Genomic DNA, 23255 nt, shown 5'->3' on the forward strand with positions numbered 1-23255 from the left:
GACCTCCTAGTGGTCACGAAGAGACTTACACACGTCAACAATATTATGTGTATACAATAACCATCATAAAACATCAAAAAATAAAACATCAAAACAAAATAACATTAACGAAACACATGAATGAAACGTATTAGAATAAAACATGATGGCTTGAATGAGGCAAACATGCCAAGTGTGTTCGTTGTTAGGGTGAAGTAAAAATGTCTTTTTCGCTTAAACAAGTTGAAAACGTAAACATATCACCACTGATGTCACACGCAAGGATGAGTGGAGCGAGGCGACGTGTCGTATTGTCCTCAGCGGGCAGTGTGCCAACTGCCGGCGGGTAGGGGGCGTGGCTGTGGCCAGGGCTGAGCACTGGAACTCAGTACAGTGGGGTATGAGGGGAGGGCCACACATTTCAAACACATTTAAAAAGGGAGTTATCACTAAAGGAACACTTCCCTACTCTACACTAGTTTTTCCATATCAGTTGATATCACAATTGCACTCTTCAAACCTAAGGTAGGGCACATGCCTGATAGGGTTCTCTGCTAGTAGAGGTGACTGGGGTTGCCGTGGCGCTGGGTATAATGTGGTATGTAGTTCAATGGCTGTTTGCCATTCATTCAAGTGTAATAACAGGCGATCATAAGAAATTTGTTCTGTTTCATGTTTTAACAATTCATTAGTTGACATTAAGAGATGATTTATTTGTTTATTTATTGTTGTGTGGGACCAAATTAAGGAGAAGTCTCCACTGTCATGGAACGAGTCAATACATGAAATTACAACACGATAGTAGAAACAGATAAAATGAAATATAAAAAAACATATTCAGGCGACAAGTCCTAAGTTTAAATACAGAAAATCAACAATGTAACACTGGAATTTGCTTAATTTTTTAGCTCTTCCAGGAGCTCCTCGACAGAATAGAAGGAGTGAGACATGAGGAAACTCTTCAGTTTAGATTTAAAAGAGTTTGGGCTACTGCTAAGATTTTTTAATTATTCTGGCAGCTTATTGAAAATGGATGCAGCAGAGTATTGCACTCCCTTCTGCACAAGAGTCAAGGAAGTGCATTCCAAATGTAGATTTGATTTCTGCCTAGTATTAACTGAGTGAAAGCTGCTAACTCTTGGGAGTAGGCTAATATTGCTAACAACAAACGACATTAAAGAAAATATACACTGTGATGTCAATGTCAGAATTCCCAGACTATTGAATAGGGGTCAACAAGAGGTTCTCGAACTTACACCACATATAGCTCGAACAGCCCGTTTTTGAGCCAAAAATACCCTTTTTGAATCAGAAGAATTACCCCAAAAAATAATACCATTCGACATAAGCGTATGGAAATATGCGAAGTGGAATACTTTTCGTGTTCAACTGTCACTTATTTCAGATACTGTTCTAATGGTAAATAAAGCAGCATTTAGTTTCTGAACAAGACCCTGGACATGGGCTTTCCACAACAGCTCACTATCTATCCGAACGCCTATGAACTTGAACTGTTCTGTCTCACTTATAATATGCCTATTCTGTCTGATCAAAATATCTGTTCTTGTTGAATTGTGAGTTAGAAACTGTAAAAAAAAGTCTTACTGTCATTTAGCATCAAATTGTTTTCCACAAGTCATGAACTTATTTCATGAACTACATTACTTGATACTGTTTCAATACTACACACAACATCCTTCACTACAAAGCTGGTGTCGTCAGCAAACAGAAATATTTTTGATTCACCTGTAATACTAGAAGGCATATCATTTATATAAATAAGAAACAGCAGTGGCCCCAGCACCGAACCTTGGGGAACGGCCCACTTAACAGTGCCCCATTGGGACTGAACATCAGTACCACTCTCAATATTGCGAAGAACTACCTTTTGCTTTCTGTTCTTAAAGTAAGAGGCGAACCAATTGTAAGCTACTCCCCTTACTTCATAATGGTCCAACTTCTGCAATAATATTTTGTGGTCAACACAGTCAAAAGCCTTCGTTAAATCAAAGAAAACACCTAGCGTTCGCAACATTTTATTTAATCCGTCCAAAACCTCACAGAGAAAAGGGAATATAGCATTTTCAGTTGTTAGACCATTTCTAAAACCAAACTGTACATTTGACAGCAAATTATGTGAATTTAAATGCTTCAGTAACCTTGTATATACAACCTTCTCGATAACTTTAGCAAACAGCTATGGCATTGAAATAAGTCTAAAATTGTCAATATTATTCCTGTCTCCCTTTTTATAAAGTGGCTTCACTACCAAGTACTTTAACCGGTCAGGAAACTGACTATTCCTAAAGGAAAAGTTACAGATACGGCTAAGTACTGGGCTAACATACATAGAACGATACTTCAGTATTCTGCTAGATACCCTATTATAGCCATGAGAGTTAATCTCCCTCTTGTCAGTATCATTGAGGAGCATTTCAGGTAACAGTCTCAGAACACTTTTTTCTAAGAGCTCTATATCATTCCCTGTTGGGAGTAGGTTTCTATTTAGTTGACCTGCTATATTCAGAAAGTGATTATTAAATACTGTACATATATGCGACTTATCAGTAACACTGACATTCCCACTACACACTGATTCTATATCCTTGACCTGTCTCTGCAGACCAGCCACTTCCTTTGTGACTAACCATATGGTTTCAATTTTATCCTGAGACTTAGCTATTCTATCTGTATACCACATACTTTTTGTCTTCCTAATAACATTTTTAAGCATTGATGTATTAGATAAAGCAGGCAAATCGGTTGACAGGGGAATTACGAATGAGCTTCCAGGTATAACAAACACAAGGGGCGAGAATTCTAAGTGAGTAAGCTATAGTGGCATGCAAGATTATGTCTGTGACTGGAAATTGTGTTCATAGGAATGAAGTGTTAATATCGTGGTAGCACTAGTAGTGTGGCGGGAGTCAGCGTGGCGGCTACGATAGAGCGGAGCGCTACAGATGACTTCTGGGCTACACCACGTTAGGGCGGCAGCTGACAGCAAGGCCGAATCTCGCGCTAAGTCAGAACGGAGCGCGGCAGATAACTTCAGGACCACGTTACCTCAGAGCAGCACATGGTAGCTGAGACATCTGCGACTGTCAAATGCCACATGCAGTGAGCACATGAGCGGCGGAGGAAGCAAGCGTAAGGTTTAAGAGCGAGAGGGAGATGAAGCTTGCCGAGGCTGTTTACTGTGCTGTCTGCATTCTACACTCTCTTCACTTGTTCTTGGGCTCCTGCGCCTGATGAGCATATTTATGTGCTTCAAAGAGAGAAGTGACAAATATGAATGTCACAAAAGGGGTATAACGTTGCTGAATGGGAAAGATCGATGAGCACAACACAATGATGCACAAAAATTTCTGGTTTTGACTAGCGTTTTATGGAATTCAAAATAAACAGTGATGAATATAAGTGCCACAAAAAGGGGGTATGGCATTACCAAATAAAGAGGAATAGATGTGCGTAATCAATATGGTTTGTTCAATGATGACGAGCAAAACAGTAATTTGGCACTACGTCCGCGCTGTGGGCGACACAAATCGGATCACATGTGATATTACGCTAGATGCGTTGTTACAGGGGGTTCTCTTTAAAATTACAATATACATTAGTATATTGGTTCATAAGTGACAGATAAATCACAGCAGTTATGTAGTTAGGCATTATACATAAAACATAAATATAGAAATGTGGTACACAAGTATCATATTAAATTTACTTCATATTCCATATCAATCAGTAAACAAAGTTAAATGCCTCTGTGGGCTGACCATTCATGTGCAATAATGTTCACATTGTGAGAGAAAGCTTCTCATGCATCAATATATTTGCTAAAAATCATAAAGTGAGAAAGACAAAGAAAAGTGACACCAGTTTTGTGCAGGTGGGGCAAAGACAGTGTCGTTGAATGTCAACGCCGTTGCTAACGAGAGGAGAAAAACAAAACTCGACGAGTATCTAGAGATTTTCATAGTGGACACGGAAAGTGTAAGAAATTGAAATAGAAACAACTAAGTTGAGCATAATTTCTCAAGGACTTTTCCTTTGTGAAGGTATAGTGCATGACACATCATTGACATGACAGTATCGCCTACTTAACTGAGTATACGACAATTCTGCCATTCCTACATCGCCTACTTAACTTGAAAGGGTACAGTATCGCCCAACATTGAAAATAGGTACAACATTATTCGCTGCTATTCTTGTCAGAACATATTTTTTGCAATAATAACTGAGTTTCACTTAATACGCCAAAGCTGGATACCAGTGTAGGAAAGAAGGACAATTTACTTATTTAATTGATCACATTTGCACTCCCACAAAATAAATCCCTACATCCAGTTTGGTGAGATCTGTGAAATGAATGAATGTATGGTCGTCTGCTAACTACAGATAGTGAATGTGCAATATTTGATCATCTTTGAGACGGTCCTTTGGTCACCTTTGATGGAACCAAAGAGATGAAATTTACCTGAGCTTTGAGTGCCTGAAATGTGGCTGACCAATACGGTAGCATGGTGCTCCCCCACCTCTACGGATGTGCGAGATGACCTGAAGAACAGCCATGTTTCACCACTCTGGCGCTGGATCTTGTGCTGGTAATGCCTGTCTTAGGTGTGCTTCGTGAAGACAAAAGAGTGGAGAGAATGGTATGCATGTGAAATACTTAAGAGTAGTCTGGGATAATTATTTCTCTATTTCAGGAACTTTTGGGGGGAGGGAGAATTATATGACAGGCAGGTAATATTAAGGGGAACATAGTAATCTTCAGAAGTGACCAACGGTCACAATGAAACCAAGTGTAGCAATAAGTTAAAATACTTGCGAATGCTAGTACTAAGTTGAAATAGTTGTGAACGCTAGTACTAAGTTGAATTACTTCTGAGTGCTAAAGTTAAGCTTAATTACTGGCGTGTGTACTATAAGTTGGAAATATTTAAAAAATGGCGAGTGCAGGACTTAAATTAGAGACGAGCACTTCCACATGGTGAGTACCGTGTGAGACTCAATCTGTGTGTGAGACAAAGGATAAAGAGAAGTTACCATCCAAGGTATCAGTTGAGGACTCGCGTGTGTGACGAATATGATCTTAATATTACTTTGCGTGTTATGTTTCCGTGTGACGCTGGATTCAAACTCTAATACTCTGAGAGAGAAACAAGGTGAGTCAGCTGTCTATCCAGCAACGCCACTTGGCTTGCATTACACAGGAAGACGTGCATATATCCTCCAGAGTTCATAGTAGGAAAGAAAAGTTATGAATGGGGGCAGTGTCGTGTGAAACTGGGATGAATACTAATTGAAGTGGGAAAGCTGAAAGTGAAGTGATTCTAACGTTGTGACTATTCTTTGTGGCGTAGTCTATGTTGCCAGTGTGATGTATTTCATGTAATTTAAATATGTGTGGTTTGCATGGGAGAGTAGCAAGATAGCTTCAGAGGCAGTGGGTTATGCATGTTCCTTTTTGTACCGCTCGGTCTGGAGTAAATTTTCGTGATGATGGGTGTGAGAGTCGAAGTGTGAGATATAGCAAAAGATCCACCATCCTATCCAGAAAGTGCACTGTAGCGTTAGATAATTACGAGACAATAAGAGAGAGAATCACCAATGTAAAGCCATTCCCACTGGGTGGAGTTTCTCATGTGTAATTGTTGTATAAAATGTAATGGTGTGTTAGTTTATCTTTGAATCATAACAGAAATTATCGGAATAAAAAAGGTAGTGAAAAGAAAAAGATTGGTGGCTTTGTTCTTCGAATAGTGTGTAGTCATGAAATCCAGAATTTATAATATGTGCGCCATTCATATTCAGTGCAATGGCCACGTGTTGATCAAAGCAGTTGGGTAAGAAAGAAAATGTGGTATAGCCAGTGTGTAGTGAACAATCAGAGTTGTGCAAATTACTAATAGTCAGATGTGCGTTATCTGTTTCCGTTGCGTAATATTTAAACAGGAGAATAATTTGTAGCTTAATTGTGGGTACTAGAGCTCATAATCAGTCATTGATGTTACTCGATAAATATGAATAAATCCACTCGCTTGGCAAACCACTCATCTTGCAGGCCTGACTGCTTGATGCCACAGTATGAACAAGGCATGTGGGTGCCTCTCAAACTGGGTATATGTCCATTCTGCGATTCCAAGATAGCTGCTAGTTACTTCTTCCTAAACATCGACATCCCCATATAAAAAAAGAAACTTTACTGTGCGACCAAATTCTCCGTCTTTATCCTCTCAACATTTTGCGACTAAACTCGCCGTCTCTATATCTCCATGGTGCTGGCCTCATTGGGCCCAGTCAGCTACATAAAACTCCCATCTATCCTTGGGTGTATCACAGTGTCCTGAGACATGTCATACAGTTAATTGCTTCTATGTCAGTAGGCGGTATTCCTTCAGAAAGTACAACGGAAAAACAGTGTCACAGAAGGCTCAAGGTTTTGAATGGAGATTGCCACTTACTGACGGTTTAGCTGTGGGCTAGACGCTGTTCACATCTGATGGTGCCTGATCAGCTGTCGTCAGAGATCACGGAACACTGTTCTCATGAACTCTTCTTTGACATAAAAGGTTAAAGTCTAACTGTGCTAGAACTCATGGGATGAATAGTTTTGTGTTAGGATATGTCCAGATAATAAACTCCAAAAGGCACTGTTCTGTTGAAAGTTGACAGATCAAAGTGGTTAGTACAGTCTAGGCCACGAAACCAAAATGTGAAGGAACGACTTAGACAGCTAAGGGTCTTCACGGGCGCCAGCCGTGTCATGTCAGGTACTTGCCCTCGGGAGTGTGGTTCTCTTGTTCATCCAACAGACTAGGTGTATGGCCGAAGCTTGCTCGTTCTGTGGGAGTGATTCACTCTGTTTACGTTACCTGTCATGGGGGTAGACATGTGGTATGTCCCTCCAGATAAACATTCAGATACAAATGAAATAGAACATAGTTACATCTTAAATTACTCTTCCAAAACAATTTCTTACCTAAGGCATCATTACTACTAAACACTTAAATAATTGGCAATACTCGGGAACTTATTCTGGCATACTTGAAATGCCACAAAAACGATTATCTCCATCATTCTAGTAACACAGTAACACATGGAAATACTAAGTTGATACAAATACTAAATTACTGGTGCTGGAAGACTCTAGCTAAATCTCTCTAAACATTTGATAGTAGCATAAATGAGACATGGACAAAATGAACAATAGTAAAAATAATAAATCGACATAAGTAATTGGAAACTCGCTATAGTGATGCAAGCGGTGGCAAAACCGCAACAAAAGCAAAAGTTCAAATATTATTTCCTTCATACACGACTTCATTTTCCTAGAGTTACATGTCGTAGCAAAATGAATGTAAGTATTCCCTGGTATTCGTTTACGCTCTCGTTTATACTTTCATACCAACTGATAGTTTTGGTACTTCTACCTACAAGAAAACTGTCGTTAAGTCATGGCAATGTTAGGTGAAATGCTGTGGAATAGTGTAATGTTATGTTAATACTTCCTTCAACAAGATTCCGATGAAAAGTGATTTTATGTCTCCTTGAATTGAACAGACCAATAATTATTAAACATTGGTATGCTGTTTCTGGTGCTGATTTGTATTTGTAAATATTAGTCATTATCAGTCTCCCAATCAATCGTTCAAGCATATGATTGTTGTTTGTTTTTTTAATTCTCTCACCTACATGCTTCCATATAATCATTATTGGCGGCTCAACGAAGTTAGTTGCATCTCGAAGGGATATAAAGGGTGGGTGGTCGGGAAGGCGGTGGGCGTTATGAAACGAATAGGATAGAATTTAGTCAAAGGCCATTTATTGACGAAAGCATGTTAAAAAGGGGTCACATATCCCGGCCTAAGGAGGCGAGAGTGAGCCAGAGTGTAGAGTTTGGCGAAACATAGTTCGAGAAGCTAACAAAAATTGGTGTCTGCCAATCGGCTCAGTTCAAGTGGCATGCTGGCTGCGAAAACTAAGTGCCCAGCGCTGCAGCACTGGGAGAAGCGGGAGATGTTCACTGCTACAGGGCGCGCGTCCAAGAGAGTGAGAAGACGAGAGAGCAGGCATAACGATGGGCGGCCGGGTATATTCGATGCACCATGTGGCTTCCTCCACCCTGACTGGTCGGGATGGAGAAAACCGTGTGGGCGGCATTGAATTTTCCAGAACGTCACCTGCTAAGCAACACCTGGGGCGGCGTTACCTCGTCAGCATGTGATGGAGGCTTGTGGCGGAGGTGCCCTTCCTCAGTGCTGAGTTCCTGTTGCTAAACTGTGGGACGAAAAATTTACAGGCGCCTAACACTGCCGGCCGTGGCTTGGAAAAATTAAGTTAGCATTTGAAAGCTCATGTAATAAAGTAAAATCCTCTACTGTCTGGCTCATCCTTTACACTATCTAGGTAACAGAGTGTAATGTGAATAACAAATAAATAATTAAAAATTTGCTCTCATCTAATTTCTATAAGCATGATATGACATTCTGTACATCAATGTACAATCTTAAGAAATAAACTTAAATCTCCACTTAACATTACTACATTATGCTTGGAAGGCAAGAAGTTTAATAATGTGTGAAGTTGTCTCACAAATAATTCATACTTGTCAGATGGTGATCTGTATGTTATTACTGTTATTAACTTTTCCCAAAAATATACTTCTGTAACAGAAACCTCAAAAGACTAATCTCTGTAAAAACTATGAGCATCAAACTTTTTGCATATGTATCTATTCTTAATGTAGGTAACAGCTCTTCCTTTCTCCATAGCCTACTTGACCTGCAGTAACATGATGCTAAGCTACGTGCTATCGTCCCCCTTTAAAGATTCTGCTATCAGCTCAGCCATTCTTGTATGTGTTGGCTCAATATGGTCATGCCAATGATGTTTTGTAGACCATTATAAATATGTTGCGTCAGACTTCATTCCAAGCTATGTGATTTTTTCTACATTTTGCAGGTCTCCTTGGATTATTAATAATATTAGAAGGGGAAAATCCTCTTCTCTATACATGCCTCTGCTCAACACTTGACTTCATATTCTAATATGTTCACCATTTTAAAGAAGCAAAATTTGAAAATAACTTACAAGTGAAGATAGCATTCAGGACTGGAAAGAAATCAATTGTGCACTTGGTGTGTCTGACAGGGGTCCTTATCCGAAATGTGGAGGTGGCCTCACCTGTAGGTATTTAGCCTGCAGAGTGCAGTCATCTACTAGTTGTGGCTCAAGTCAGCACATGAGTTCAGGGGATATCCTCATTTCATATAATCTGAGGTACTTTGATGAACACTTGCCAGTAAGTACACAGATAGCAAATCAGAACATGTTCAGAGTAAGGAAACTTCGACTGTCAACATTTTGTCAGTAAGTTATCGAAGTATTCATAACACCACATTTACTGCCCTCCAGGAGAGTTCTCACTCCTAAACTGTTCTTGAGAGTGAGAACTGGCTGAAACTCAAGGTACAAGTGGAAGGCACTGATATATTAATGAATCATTGAACATATATTAAAAAGACAGTTTAGATGCCATATGAGGTACAGAGTTCATTGCAATTCTCAAACTACTGTCTCTGTTGAGGTTGAAATTTAGTGTGATGGTGAAGTTACCTGGTCATGTGTAATAGGTCTAGAAGAAACCAAGTTAATTGTTTGATGAGTTTTCTAACCACCCAAATCTACTATGACTCTCCTAGAACCATTCAAAGAAGATCTATGGTCAGTAGCATGTTAATACCAAGATCACACAGTACTAGTTTCAGGCGACTTTAACCTGCTGATTGTAGACCAGGGTGTTTATGGATTCACTGCAGGGAGCACAGACAGAGAGTCTTGCAGAGTTCTTTTAAATACTTTTTTCGAAAACTGTCTTGAGGAGCCATCCCAGCAGTTCACATGCAATGGAAATATCTTAGACCTTGTAGCTACAAACAGGCTAGACCTTGTTGACTACGTTAGTATAGACATGGAGATTAGTTGTCTTGATGTCACAACGACTCTGGTTACGAAAGTTAATAAATCAGTCAAGAATGTTAGGAAAGTGTATGTGCTGGAAAGGACAGATAAGCAGTTGTTAGCATCTCACTTAGACAATGATCTGGCATCATTTAGTTCCAGTATGATCGATATAGAGGATTTATAGCCAAAGTTGAAACATATCGAAAATCGTGCTTTGAAGAAGTATGTGCCTAGTAGGTGAGTTAAGGATGAAAAAGACCCACCATTGTTTAACAATGAAATTCGGAAAATACTGAGGAAACAAAGGCTGCTGCACTCTAGGTACAAATGAGAACGCGTAAATGACGACAGGCAAAAGTCAGTAGAGATTCGTTCATCTGTGAAAAGATCTGTGTGTGAAACATACAACTACTGCCAGCACACATTAGCAAAAGATCTGGCTGAGAATCCGAGAAAACTCTGGTCTTACGTAAATTGCTAAGTGGGTCTAAGGTTTCCATCCAGTCACTCGTTAACAAGTCTCGTTTGGCAATAGAAGACAACAAGACAAAAGGAGAAGTTTTAAATTTCACGTTTAGGAAACCATTCATGCAGGAGAATGGTCCAAACACACAATCGTTTGACCATCGTACAGAGTATGGACAACATAGTAATATGCATCCCTAGCTTAGAAACTTCAGGTTGCCAACTAAAAGAGCTTTAAACTAATAAGTCGCCAGATCCAGATGGAATCCCAGTTCGGTTTTAGAAAGAGTACTCTATGTCATTGGCCCTTACCTAGCTTGCATTAATCATCAATCTCTCAACCAACGCAAAGTTCCAAGCGACTGGAAAAAAGCGCAAGTGACTCCTGTATATAAGAAGCGCAACAACAAGGGCCCTGCAAAATTGCAGACCAGTATCCTTAACATTGGTTTGTTGCAGAATTCTTTAACTGAGTTTGAACATAATAAATTTCCTAGAGACCAAATAGCTAATGTCTACGAATCAACAACGTTTTAGAAAGCATTTCTGGTGCGAAACTCAGCATGCACTTTTCTCATGTGATGTACTGCAAACTATGGATAAAGGGAAACAGAAGATTCCTTATTTCTAGATTTCCAAAATGCGTTTGATACAGTGGCCCACTGCAGACTGTTAATGAAGGTACGAGCAGATGGAACATATTCCCAGATATGTGAGTGACATGAAGACTTCTTAAGTAATAGAACCAAGTACACTGTCTTCATTGAATAGTGTTCATCAGAAATTTCTAGTTAGTGTGATGAATGCCAGCTAGTTCTATATGCAGAAAATTGTTAAGTGAATGCAGCTGAATGGGAAAAAGAAATCCATAATGTTCAGATGCAGCATTAGTAGTGTCATTTAAATATGTGAGCATAACGTTGCAAAACGATATGGAGTGGAACAAGTAAGTGAGGTTTGTGATGGGGAAGGCACAAGGTCGGCTTGGGCCATGGGATAATTTTTGGAAAGTGTGGTTCACCTACAAAACAGACTGCATATAGGACACTAGTGCAACCTGTTCTTGAGTACTCTTGTACCAGGTCAAACTAAAGGTAGACATCAAAACAATCTAGAGGTGGGCTGGATGTGTTACCAGTAAGTTTGAACAACATACAAGTATTATGGAGATGCTTTGGGAACTGAAATTGGAATCCCTGGAGGAAAGGCAATGTTCGTTTTGAGGAACACTATTGAGAAAATAAAAAACAGGCATTTGAAGCCGACTATTGAACAATTCTACTACTGCTGCCAACATACATTGCACATATAAAGACCACAAAGATAAGGTATGAGACATTAGGGAAAGTACAGAAGCATATAGATAGTCGTTTCTCCCTCACACTCTCTGTGGGTGGTATAGGAAAGGAAACAATTAGTTGTGGTACACAGTATCCTCTGCCATGCACTGTTAGTAGGCTACATATATTGATTGATTTATTTAATTTTGGTTCTGTGACATCTCGTACAGATACAGAACAAATAAGTAAAAAACATGGGGGAGGTACAAATTACACACACACACACACACACACACACACACACACACACACACACACATACACAGATATATATATATATACTAACAGAATTTACCACAGGTGATTTCTTTGGATAAGTTTGATTTAAATGCAATACTAACTAGTTGTGGCGTCGCAACTAGTGCCAGCGCACAGTTTTCTATCAAATATTTACTGTGAAATGTAGACAGACTGTAAAGTAGCCATCAGATTAGCATATGTGCTGTAGCGGGCAGATTACCGGTGTCCGTTCGTCTGACGTCACGACCATATGGCATGTCTGTACCGTGAGAATGTAAGACCTGTGCGCTAACTAGCCGCGTGTATAACGTGGAACTTTCATCTTTAATAACTTCTAACTGAGGAACCTGAGGAAATTAAAAGTTAATATACTAGTTTCTGTTATGAATAAAAATAAGTCATCCAAATTTGAGCTTTGAAACCTGCATATTTTGGAAATTAGAAAAATCTTACAGAAAACGCAAATTTCTACAATTTTCGAGTCTAAATAAATACCATTATGTATAGATCACCTTCAGTGACCATCCAACTATGAAACAAAATCACCTTCCGTGCTTTTGTATTTATTTTGAGAATTTTACTTTTAGAAATTCACCTATAACTTTGTTAAAACCATAAATGTTTTGAATTTTTGTGAACAGTTATTTTATATGAGTAGGTGAGAGTGAATGAGTGTGCCTGAGTGAATGAAAGAGGGACATTCGCCATTCTTTGCAAGTGTATAAAATCTAGGTTGGAACTCGCAAGTGTTCAGACGATGTAACCGTGGGAACAGAGTCGCCAGTGGTTCCCCATCTTAGTGAATGTCGGATGTCCAAGAGTGTATGGTATTGTACAAGCAGCCAGAATGTTCGCGAGTATTTAAATAATTTCTGGAAATAAAGTAAAGTCTAGTTTTCCTTTCGGTTTGTTAAATTATACAGTAAATTTTGTGTAACAAGAAATCATGACGTAAATGATTCAGAAGTCATGACTGGTGCGTGCTAGATTTTGGCGCGAGGCGCACCCAAAGAGTTAATTCTGATTGGCTGTGTGATGTGTGAGCCAATGAGATGCGAGGACGGTTAGCAGACTAGGAGAGTGAGTCGCGAGTGGATGGGGAGTCGCGAAGGAACTGTGATCGAGAAGAGACATGCTTGATGTGTCCTCGCGAATAATGTGTAAAATGAAGTCATAAAACGGCTTCATCGGTTCGGTACTGTGCGATTTGAGACTGGAAGAGTCCAGTAACGCGTAGTGTGAGTTTGAGCGAGTTGTGACTTTTCGTTCCGCGAAAGACGCGAGTAACTTTAATAATTAAAAGCGTGGCGGTACTTCGTAAACTTTTACTAAGTGCTTATGGCGAGCATTAACGTTAAAAAACGAACTATTATTGAACATCGACTGCAAACGTGTATGTTAGAAAATCGTCTGTGTTGCAGTTAAGTAAATTCCGTAACTTTGAAAGTTAATTCTGGCGGGGTTTGAGTGTGGATAGAATTGTGAACTGAACTTTCTTCAAACGTAGATTAGCGGGCTGATGATCAGGCTTAAAGACAATAAAGAGCTTAAATAGAATTACCAACTTCGCGTTCTCGTTTGAGTAAACAATTACTACCATTCCAATAACTCAATTTATTTAGGAAGATTGCTCATAGATTGTATTTCAGCAAACATGTATCGCGGCCTCCGGTGAGCGGCTATTAAATTGCAGTTTCTTCAACACTGCTTTTCTGCAATTTTTCCAGTAGCTGCTATCAGGAGAGGCGAGTGCAGCAACTACCTAAGAAACGAGGTAGGTGGATTTTCTTTCAGGGAAAGGAAACTGCGCGATAAGAGCCTGACCCGTCGCATAGTGAGGTGGAAATATCTATGAAGGAGATGAAGAAAGGAAAGGCAATGGGAATTGATGAGATTCCTGTGGAACTGTTAAAGTCACTAGAGAAAGAAAGGAAAAGGGAGTGGACTGAATGGTGTAATCAAATACACATGACAGGAAAATGGCCAAAGGACTTTACAGAAAGTATCTTAATACCTATAGAAAAGAACAAGAACAGCAAAAAGTATGAGGAACATACAACAGTGAGTCTGATATTGCATGCAGCCAAAGTGTTGCTGAGGGGGCTCAATGGAAGACAACATGCATAACTGAATTGCGTAATAGGAGATGAACAATTTGAATTCAGGCGAGGAGTGGGAACTAGAGATGCCACTGGGCTACTGGGAGAGAGAGGGGAGAGGTACGTGGAACAGAAAATGAAGGTTTATGTTGTGTTCATTGATCTTGAGAAGGCTTTTGACTGTGTCAGATGGGACAAATTGATGGAAATCCCAAGGAAACATGGAGTTGACAGGAGGGATAGGCGGCAAATTAGAAATTTATATTTGAACCAGAGAGCAAGAGTAAGAATAGGAAGTGTGATAAGTGAAGAAATTGAACTGGGAAGAGGTTGTTGTTTATCACCAACACTGTTCCAGGTCTATCTGGAGGAAATTGTTAATGGAAATTTTGATGGAATGAGAGGAGTTTGTATAGGAGATGAGACACTGGAGTGTATAAGATTTGCAGGCGACATGGTTGTGATGGCAGAGAGTACAAGAGAGATGGTACAATTGTTAGATGATCTAAACACAAAATTGGAGGAATATGGAATGAAGATTAACAAGAAAAAAACGAAAAGCATAGTAGTTGGAGGAAAGGGGAGAAATGCCATATGAATATGGGGGAAAGGAAATAGAACAAGTGAATAACTTCAATTACTTGGGAAGTGTAATAATGGATGATATGCGTTGCTCAACAGAAATTAGGAAAAGAATTGCAGTGGCAAAAGAAGGATTAAAAAGAAAACAGAAATTACTTTGTGCACCACTAAACAAAGATCTGAGGTAAAGACTTGCCAAATGTTACATCTGGGGCCTTGCACTGTACAGTGCGGAGATCTGGACATTGAGGAAGGAAGATGAAAGAAGATTGGAGACACTAGAGATGTGGAGATGGAGGAGAGTGGAAAAAGTGAAATGGGAAGACCGAATTAGGAATGAAGAAGTATTAACAAGAGTTGGAGAAGAAAGAAACATGCTGAAAGTCGTCAGAAAGAGAAAACAGAATTAGATTGGACATTGTTTGAGGAGGGACTGATTATTGAAGGAAGGAAGAGAAGGAATGGTGGAGGGAAGTAGGGGAAGAGGAAGAAGATGATATCTAATGCTGGACAATTTCAAAGGAGACAAATATTCAGATATGAAAAGACTGGCTATGGACAGACAAAAGTGGAAGAGGCTTAATCCATGACCATACTACTACTACTACTACATGCAAATTATTGCACAGGTGTGTGCAGGTATACAGTAATATATATATATATATATATATATATATATATATATATATATATATATATATATATATATGTATATATAACAGAATTTATCAGATGTTTGAGGTACATGCAAGTGACTTTATTAATACAGTATCAAACATACAATTAATGTGATTTATCACATACATGATTACCACATTACATCTGATAATTTAATATTATAGGATTCCACTTAATTGGTAAGGAATTTGTTTATAGAGTAGAAGCTGTAATCCACTAAAAATTAATTTCTTCCTTTAATAATCGGATGAAAGGAAGGTGATTATAGAATTGCACATTTCTATAAAGAACACCTTTCTGGAAGGTTGGTGTCCTGGCATGGGACAGGTGGATGTTATTGCCATTTCACTGTGCACAGAGCTAGTTTGCTGAAATCCATTGGAGGTTCCTAAATATTCACTTATAAGGACTATAGTTTCAAATACATGAAGTCATGGAATGTTCAGCATCCGTAATGTCAGGAAAAGAGGGCTACATGAATTCTGTTTCTTTACATTGCAGATGATTCTGATTGCTCGTTTTTGGGTCTGAATATGGATTGACCACAAGGTTCATTCCCCCCAGAGTATTATTCCGTATCTAACTGCTGACTTGAAATATGCATGAAATGTATGTATTACTGTTTCTCTGCCACAGCTTGTTTTAAGTATCCATAGCATGTAACAGATTGATGACTGTTTAGCTGTAACAACTTCAATATGTGTGTTCCATTTTAGGTCATTCTACACATATAGTCCTAGAAATTTCACGTCCTCGACTAACTGTAAACTTTTGTCAGTTATTATCAGTGAGTGGTCATTTTGTTGCTTGGGGTGGGATATATGAAAGTTCATGGCTACCGGGTTTTTGATGTTTATGATAAGTTTATTTCATTCAAACCAGTGTGTTAGGTCCAGCAATGATGGGTCTGTAGATGGTTGAAGGTCATTTTGGTTTAATCCTGTAATCAAAATACTGGTGTTATCAACAAATAAACTTTTCTGTTTGGCATGAGCAATTTCATTCAGGTCATCTACATCCAAAAGAAAAAAGATTGGACCTAATGTCGACCCTTGTGCCACACTACATTTCATTGTAGCTTTTTCTTATGTGTATGTTGTTGTTTCTATAATGTTTCCAGTGATTTTATCCTGCTTAAGAAAACCTTTTTTGTTGGTTAGTAAGATATGGTTTAACTCACTCATTTGTAACACCTCTAATTCCCTTTCTTTCCAGTTAGATAATAGCTCAGTGTGATCTATAATATCCGATGCTTTGGATAGGTGAAACAAGATTCCAGTGGCCATTTACTTTTCATCTATACCTTTTAGGATAGCATGCAGGAATTCGTAGACTGCTGTGGTTGTGGATCTTGAGTGCCTGAAACCATGCTGATGATTTTACAGAAAAGAGTTTTTGTTGATAAATTCTAGCAATGTATTGTATGGCTGTACATGTGGATATAGTACTCTATAGTACTCTGGAGTTCTTATGTTTCCCTCCGTGCCCTCATTAAGAGAGTGAACGTCTCACGAAAAGTCTGAACAATAGCTCTAGAACACACTGACCAGTACTTCCAATCCGAAAGGTATGAAAACTCATTTAGAGAATACGAAGTTAAGAAAAACATTACTTATTCACCAAGGATTAACTAAATAAAGCATCATAAGTTTGAATCAAAATTGCGCCAGTAAAACGTAGGATTGTGAAACACAGGCAAAAAATTGTTAGCTAGTGTACTAATCACTAAGTTTCTCCTAACACTCATAGTCAACTTAGTTAAAGTGAAACGTTTAAGGTTTTGTTGCTTGAAATAGATATTTTGTGTTTCAGTTTTCTATTTTTATTTGTGTGGCCACTTTCGCTTGTCAATAATGTTACTAGTATCAAACAATGCGATGTTTTAAAAGTGCGATTAGTGCACTAGCAGAGATCACTACTTAAATCGATAGTAGATTTGGCTCTTTGCCATCGGATGTCTGTGTTCGTGTTTTCCCTCTAAATGTGGAGAAACGGTGTGCTGTGGGCTGATGCTGAGCAATTCATGCTGTTTGTTTACGGAAGTGTAGCTGTTTTCTTGTAGTGCGGCCTCAGTTTATTATTGTCTACTAAACTTGATTATTTCTGAAGAAAAACAATTTGCAACGTAAATTTGGTGTATGCTGAAGTGCAATGGCTACTGATAGCATAGAAAAACTTTATAAAAATTTTGGTATTTTGGCAGACGCTAAAGAGAAGATCGGAGAGGTAAGAGCGAAGTTTATAAACCATAGCAGGGATGTAAAGGTTTCAAGAAGTGCATTGGTACTTTCTTAAACGTGCAATAGGTGTAGTGTTCGCAAAAGATGTGCATGCGCTGAAGTGATTGGAATTCCTGAAATTTGTTGTTTGATAACTCTTTCTCCATTCAAGTTCTCGCTTTTTCACCAGCATTGCACCCCGTATGTGTGTAGCTATAAGCGTATTCAATGTGTAGAGCGCTTAACCTTCGCGGACGTATAATACTGTTATTACCAAATATTCAACATTAACGATGCCACTGGTTGTGTTCCAGTCATTAAATTGCAGCAGGTCACTGAATGTAACAAACAATATAGTAGTAGTATAATTTGTTTCCCAGATCATTTAACAAAAGATATTTTCGACTGAAATTTGTAGAATTTAAAAGTCAGCCACTGCTACAGTTTTGCATTAATCTTATAACCATTTTCGACCTGTATGTCATCAGATATGCCTGTCTTGACACCACTAAGCTTATAATTAGACAAAATTTTAACATTGTTTAGCTCTGCTCTTCACTGTGTCTGTCGCATTTCATCCTTAGTTGGGATAAGTCGATGGCTACATGTGAGAAGTATGTAGTTTAACTAGGTCTGCTGTATATTTTTTATTTGTTGGGTAAAACACTTTACTTTGAGGCCAGCATCTACTGTAGATATAGGTGTATGGTAGTAAACAATTAAATGTTATTTTAAAGTGGTGTTCATGTGTAAGGAGTATTTTTTTTCCCCATGTTGATTGGCTTATGTCGTTGTTGTTCAGTCCTGAGACTGGTTTGATGCAGCAGCTCTCCATGCCACTCTATTATGTGCAAGCTTCTTCATCTCCCAGTACCTACTGCAACCTACATCCTTCTGAATCTGCTTAGTGTATTCATCTCTCGGTCTCCCTCTATGATTTTTACCCTCCACGCTGCCCTCCAATACTAAATTGGTGATCCCTTGATGCCTCAGAACATGTCCTACCAATCGATCCCTTCTATTCGTCAAGTTGTGCCACAAACTTCTCTTTTCCCCAATCCTATTCAATACCTCCTCGTTAGCTATGTGATCTACCCATCTAATCTTCAGCATTCTTCTGTAGCACCACATTTCGAAAGCTTCTATTCTCTTCTTGTCCAAAATATTTATTGTCCATGTTTCACTTCACCCGACTTAATTTGACTACATTCCATTATCCTCGTTTTGCTTTTGTTGATGTTCATCTTATACCCTCCTTTCAAGACACTGTCCATTCTGTTCAACTGCTCTTCCAAGTCCTTTGCTGTCTCTGACAGAATTACAATGTCATCGGCGAACCTCAAAGTTTTTATTTCTTCTCCATGGATTTTAATACCTACTCCGAATTTTGCTTTGTTTCCTTTGCTGCTTGCTCAATATACAGATTGAATAACATCGGAGAGAGACTACGACCCTGTCTTACTCCCTTCCCAACAACTGCTTTCCTTTCATGCCCCTCGACTCTTTTAACTGCCATCTGGTTTCTGTACAAATTGTAAATAGCCTTTCGCTCCCCGTATTTTACCCCTGTCACCTTTAGAAATTGAAAGAGAGTATTCCAGTCAACATTGTCAAAAGCTTTCTCTAAGTCTACAAATGCTAGAAACGTAGGTTTGCCTTTCCTTACTCTTTCTTCTAAGATAAGTCGCAAGGTCAGTATTGCCTCAGGTGTTCCAGTATTTCTACGGAATCCAAACTGATCTTTCCTGAGGTCGTCTTCTAGTAGTTTTTCCATTCGTCTGTAAAGAATTCGTGTTAGTATTTTGCAGCTGTGACTTATTAAACCGATAGTTCGGTAATTTTCACATCTGTCAACACCTGCTTTCTTTGGGATTGGAATTATTATGTTCTTCTTGAAGTCTGAGGGTATTTCGCCTGTTTCATACATCTTTCTCACCAGATGGTAGAGTTTTGTCAGGACTGGCTCTCCCAAAGCCGTCAGTAGTTCCAATGGAATGTTGTCTATTCCGGGGTCCTTGTTTCGACTCGGGTTTTTCAATGCTCTGTCAAACTCTTCACGCAGTATCACATCTCCTATCTCATCCTCACCCACATCCTCCTCCATTTCCATAATATTGTCCTCAAGTACAACACCCTTGTATAGACCCTCTATATACTCCTTCCACCTTTCTGCTTTCCCTTCTTAGCTTAGAACTGGGTTTCCATCTGAGCTCTTGATGTTCCTACAAGTGGTTCTCTTATCTCCAAAGGTCTCTTTAATTTTCCTGTGGGCAGTATGTATCTTACCCCTAGTGAGATAAGCCTCTACATCCTTATATTTGTCCTCTAGCCATCCCTGCTTAGCCATTTTGCACTTCCTATTGATCTCATTTTTGAGACGCTTGTATTCCTTTTTGCCTGCTTCATTTATTGCATTTTTATATTTTCTCCTTCCATCAATTAAATTTAATATTTCTTCTGTTACCCAAGGATTTCTACTAGCCCTCGTCTTTTTACCTATGTGATCCTCTGCTGCCTTCACTACGTCATCCCTCATAGCTACCCAATCTTCTTCTACTGTATTTCTTTCCCCCATTCCTGTCAATTGTTCCCTTATGCTCTCCCTGAAACTCTGTACAACCTCTTGTCCTTTTAGTTTATCCATGTCCCATCTCCTTAAATTCCCACCTTTTTGCAGTTTCTTCAGTTTTAATCTACAGGTCGTAACCAAGATTGTGGTCAGAGTCCACATCTGCCCCCTGGAAATGTCTTACAATTTAAAACCTGGTTCCTAAATCTCTGTCTTACCATTATATAATGTATCTGATACCTTATATTATCTCCAGGGTTCTTCTATGTATACAACCTTCTTTCATGATTCTTAAACCAATTGTTAGCTATGATTAAGTTGTGCTCTGTGCAAAATTCTACCAGGCGGCTTCCTCTTTAATTTCTCCCCCCCAATCCATATTCACCTACTACGTTTCCTTCTCTCCCTTTTCCTACTACCGAATTCCAGTCACCCATGACTATTAAATTTTCGTCTCCTTTCACTGTCTGAATAATTTCTTTTATTTCGGCATACATTTCTTCAATTTGTTCGTCATCTGCAGAGCTAGTTGGCATATAAACTTGTACTACTGTAGTAGGTGTGAGCTTCATATCTGTCTTGGCCACAATAATGCGTTCACTATGCTGTTTGTAGTAGCTTACCCTCATTCCTATTTTCCTATTCATTATTAAACCTACTCCTGCATTACCCCTATTTGATTTTGTGTTTGTAACCCTGTAGTCACCTGACCAGAAGTCTTGTTCCTCCTGCCACCGAACTTCACTAATTCCCACTATATCTAACTTTAACCTATCCATTTCCCTTTTTAAATTTTCTAACCTACCTGCCCGATTGAGTGATCTGACATTCCACGCTCCGATCCGTAGAACGCCAGTTTTCTTTCTCCTGATAACGACATCCTCCTGAGTAGTCCCCGCCTGGAGATCCGAATGGGGGACTATTTTACCTCCGGAATATTTTACCCAAGAGGACACCATTGTCATTTAATCATACAGTAAAGCTGCATGCCCTCACACTGACAAAATCATTAGAGAGAAACAGTATGGTGAAGGGCTGAAGAAATGAAACATGCATGGTAGCTGGTGAAGCTGTATTGCAGTAGGCCAATATGAGAAATGTGAGCTTATGTCTTTGCGTACATGTTACTGATCTGGGACCATTAGGCAAAAGTAATTGTATCTGTCACACTGAAGAGCTTATTAAAGACAATTTGTTGTAAACATTGTCAGAAATGCTGATAGAAGTCTTTTGTAAACATAAGGAAATGTGTTTGACATGATAGTTTGTAAATTTCTTTGCCATAGGATGTTGCCTTTGCATAAGCCCCCCCCCCCCCCCCCCCCCTCCTCATCATAATAGCTTTAAGTGTTCTCAGATTTCTGTTTCCTTCCACACATTAAAGTTTGTATCTCCTCATTTGTGCAATTGACAGTTAGTTCATATATGCACTGAAAGTTTTTCCTACATTAAGAAATTTTACTAATTACTCTTCATTTACGAGTTACCATAAAGGGAACGTACACCTACAATTATTCAGTCCCTTATTCAAATTTTCAAGTCTGCTGTCACACACAGTGCAACTTTGATGCAGTTTTGGCACATGAAAAACAAGGTTTCAATACTTGTTATAATTTGGCCAAAGAGGATTTTCGAAATGGTTCTCCAGTCATTTTTTCTTGTTTTGTTCTCACATTTATCCATGTATGCCTTTCTCATTAGAGTGGTCATTATGTGTTTTAAGATCTTGTAGGTCGTTCAGATTGTCATCTTTGGAACACTGTGTTAAATAATCTCTGTGTTCCTCTTTGGCACATAATTATAGATATACTCGGTCCTACAGCTAGCTGTTATTTTGTTGCAGGGTGCATTCTTGTGGAATTTTCTTTAGAATATTGTATCATATGTAAGGTTTCAACAAAACCATGTGAGATCATGTGAAGCACTTAATTAGGGCTATTGGTTTTGTCTTTCCATTTAGTACCATCTGAAGAGCTTTAAAAACTTGTAATTGTATGTAAACTTTTGTTTTTAGTTTCTATAACTGTTCAATTTCATGACTTACTTTCTACAACACTTTCAGCATGAAAATGAATATCTTGAAATCCTAAAAGCAGTCAAAGGTTCACCAAAGGAAAAAAGATTGGCCTCGCAGTTCATTGCAAGATTTTTCAAGCACTTCCCAGCCCTAGCTGACAAAGCGATTGAAGCACAGCTTGATTTGTGCGAAGATGAAGACATTGCTGTAAGTATACCTAATTAATCATCTGCATAAATGGAGAAAAAAGTGAGCTAAAGTTTCGTATTGGATCCCGTCCTGAAACCTTGGTTGTGACGACAAACTGATCTGTAGATGCAGCCTGAGGTCTAGGTTAGTTTGGAAGGTGACAATTTGGTTGTAAGCTGGCGAAGTCAATGAATGTGAAAACAAAATCTGGCTGTGGTAACAAATTGACCAGCAGCAAATCCTAATGTTTATGTCTGCATCATATTGAAAACTGCAATTGGGGCCCAATACATAATTTTTACCATAATTCAGTACCATTTTATTATTGGGGTCAATGGAAGGATCCTATTCCACCCATGATGTAGTAGGGTTGTGGCATGTGTTTGTAGATGCCGTGTTGTTGTATTTGATGGTGTCCTCTGGTGGTGGATGCTGACATGCTGAATTTAGGTCAGTGTTCCTTTTGTACACGCAAGTCTTTCATGATGCAGAATAATACATATCACTGTGTAATACGTACATAAACTGTGGACCAAGCACATACGAGGACTAAATTCAGTATAGTGAAGTCTCTCCAATCTCCATAATTCGTAGAGTAATTTTACTAACATCCACCAGTAGTTCTAAATCAATATTTTCAAGTACATTAAAACTGGTTGTTGTTACAGATCTTTCTTACTTGAGTGTGACATTCTACAACAAAGAAATTAGAAGTTCAGGATTGGTCACATTTTAGACTAAATGATTTAGTTGGACAACCTGTGATGATGGTTAGCCAAATCAGAGCATTCGGTGTTTAAAACATACCTTGAGTGCACTGTAGATACAAAGTCCGAGAGCGTTATAATTATCTGAGGTTGTCTTCTTCTCAATTCTCGGTACCTACTATTCATACAGTTTCATATT

At 38.8% G+C, this 23255-nt stretch overlaps 1 protein-coding gene across 1 annotated transcript in view; it reads left to right on the forward strand.

The window, feature by feature from the left end:
- Positions 1 to 17173: 17173 nt before the first annotated feature.
- LOC126281659 (apoptosis inhibitor 5) overlaps positions 17174 to 23255 on the forward strand; it is an 81064-nt gene continuing 74982 nt past the window's right edge. The window contains exons 1-2 of the mRNA XM_049980806.1: positions 17174 to 17581; positions 22206 to 22367. Of these exons, the coding sequence (XP_049836763.1) occupies positions 17507 to 17581; positions 22206 to 22367 (237 nt within the window). The 5' untranslated portion in view covers positions 17174 to 17506. The remainder of the gene's footprint in view (positions 17582 to 22205; positions 22368 to 23255) is intronic.

This window comes from Schistocerca gregaria, chromosome 7 (assembly GCF_023897955.1).
Source record: "Schistocerca gregaria isolate iqSchGreg1 chromosome 7, iqSchGreg1.2, whole genome shotgun sequence".
NCBI lineage: Eukaryota > Metazoa > Arthropoda > Insecta > Orthoptera > Acrididae > Schistocerca > Schistocerca gregaria.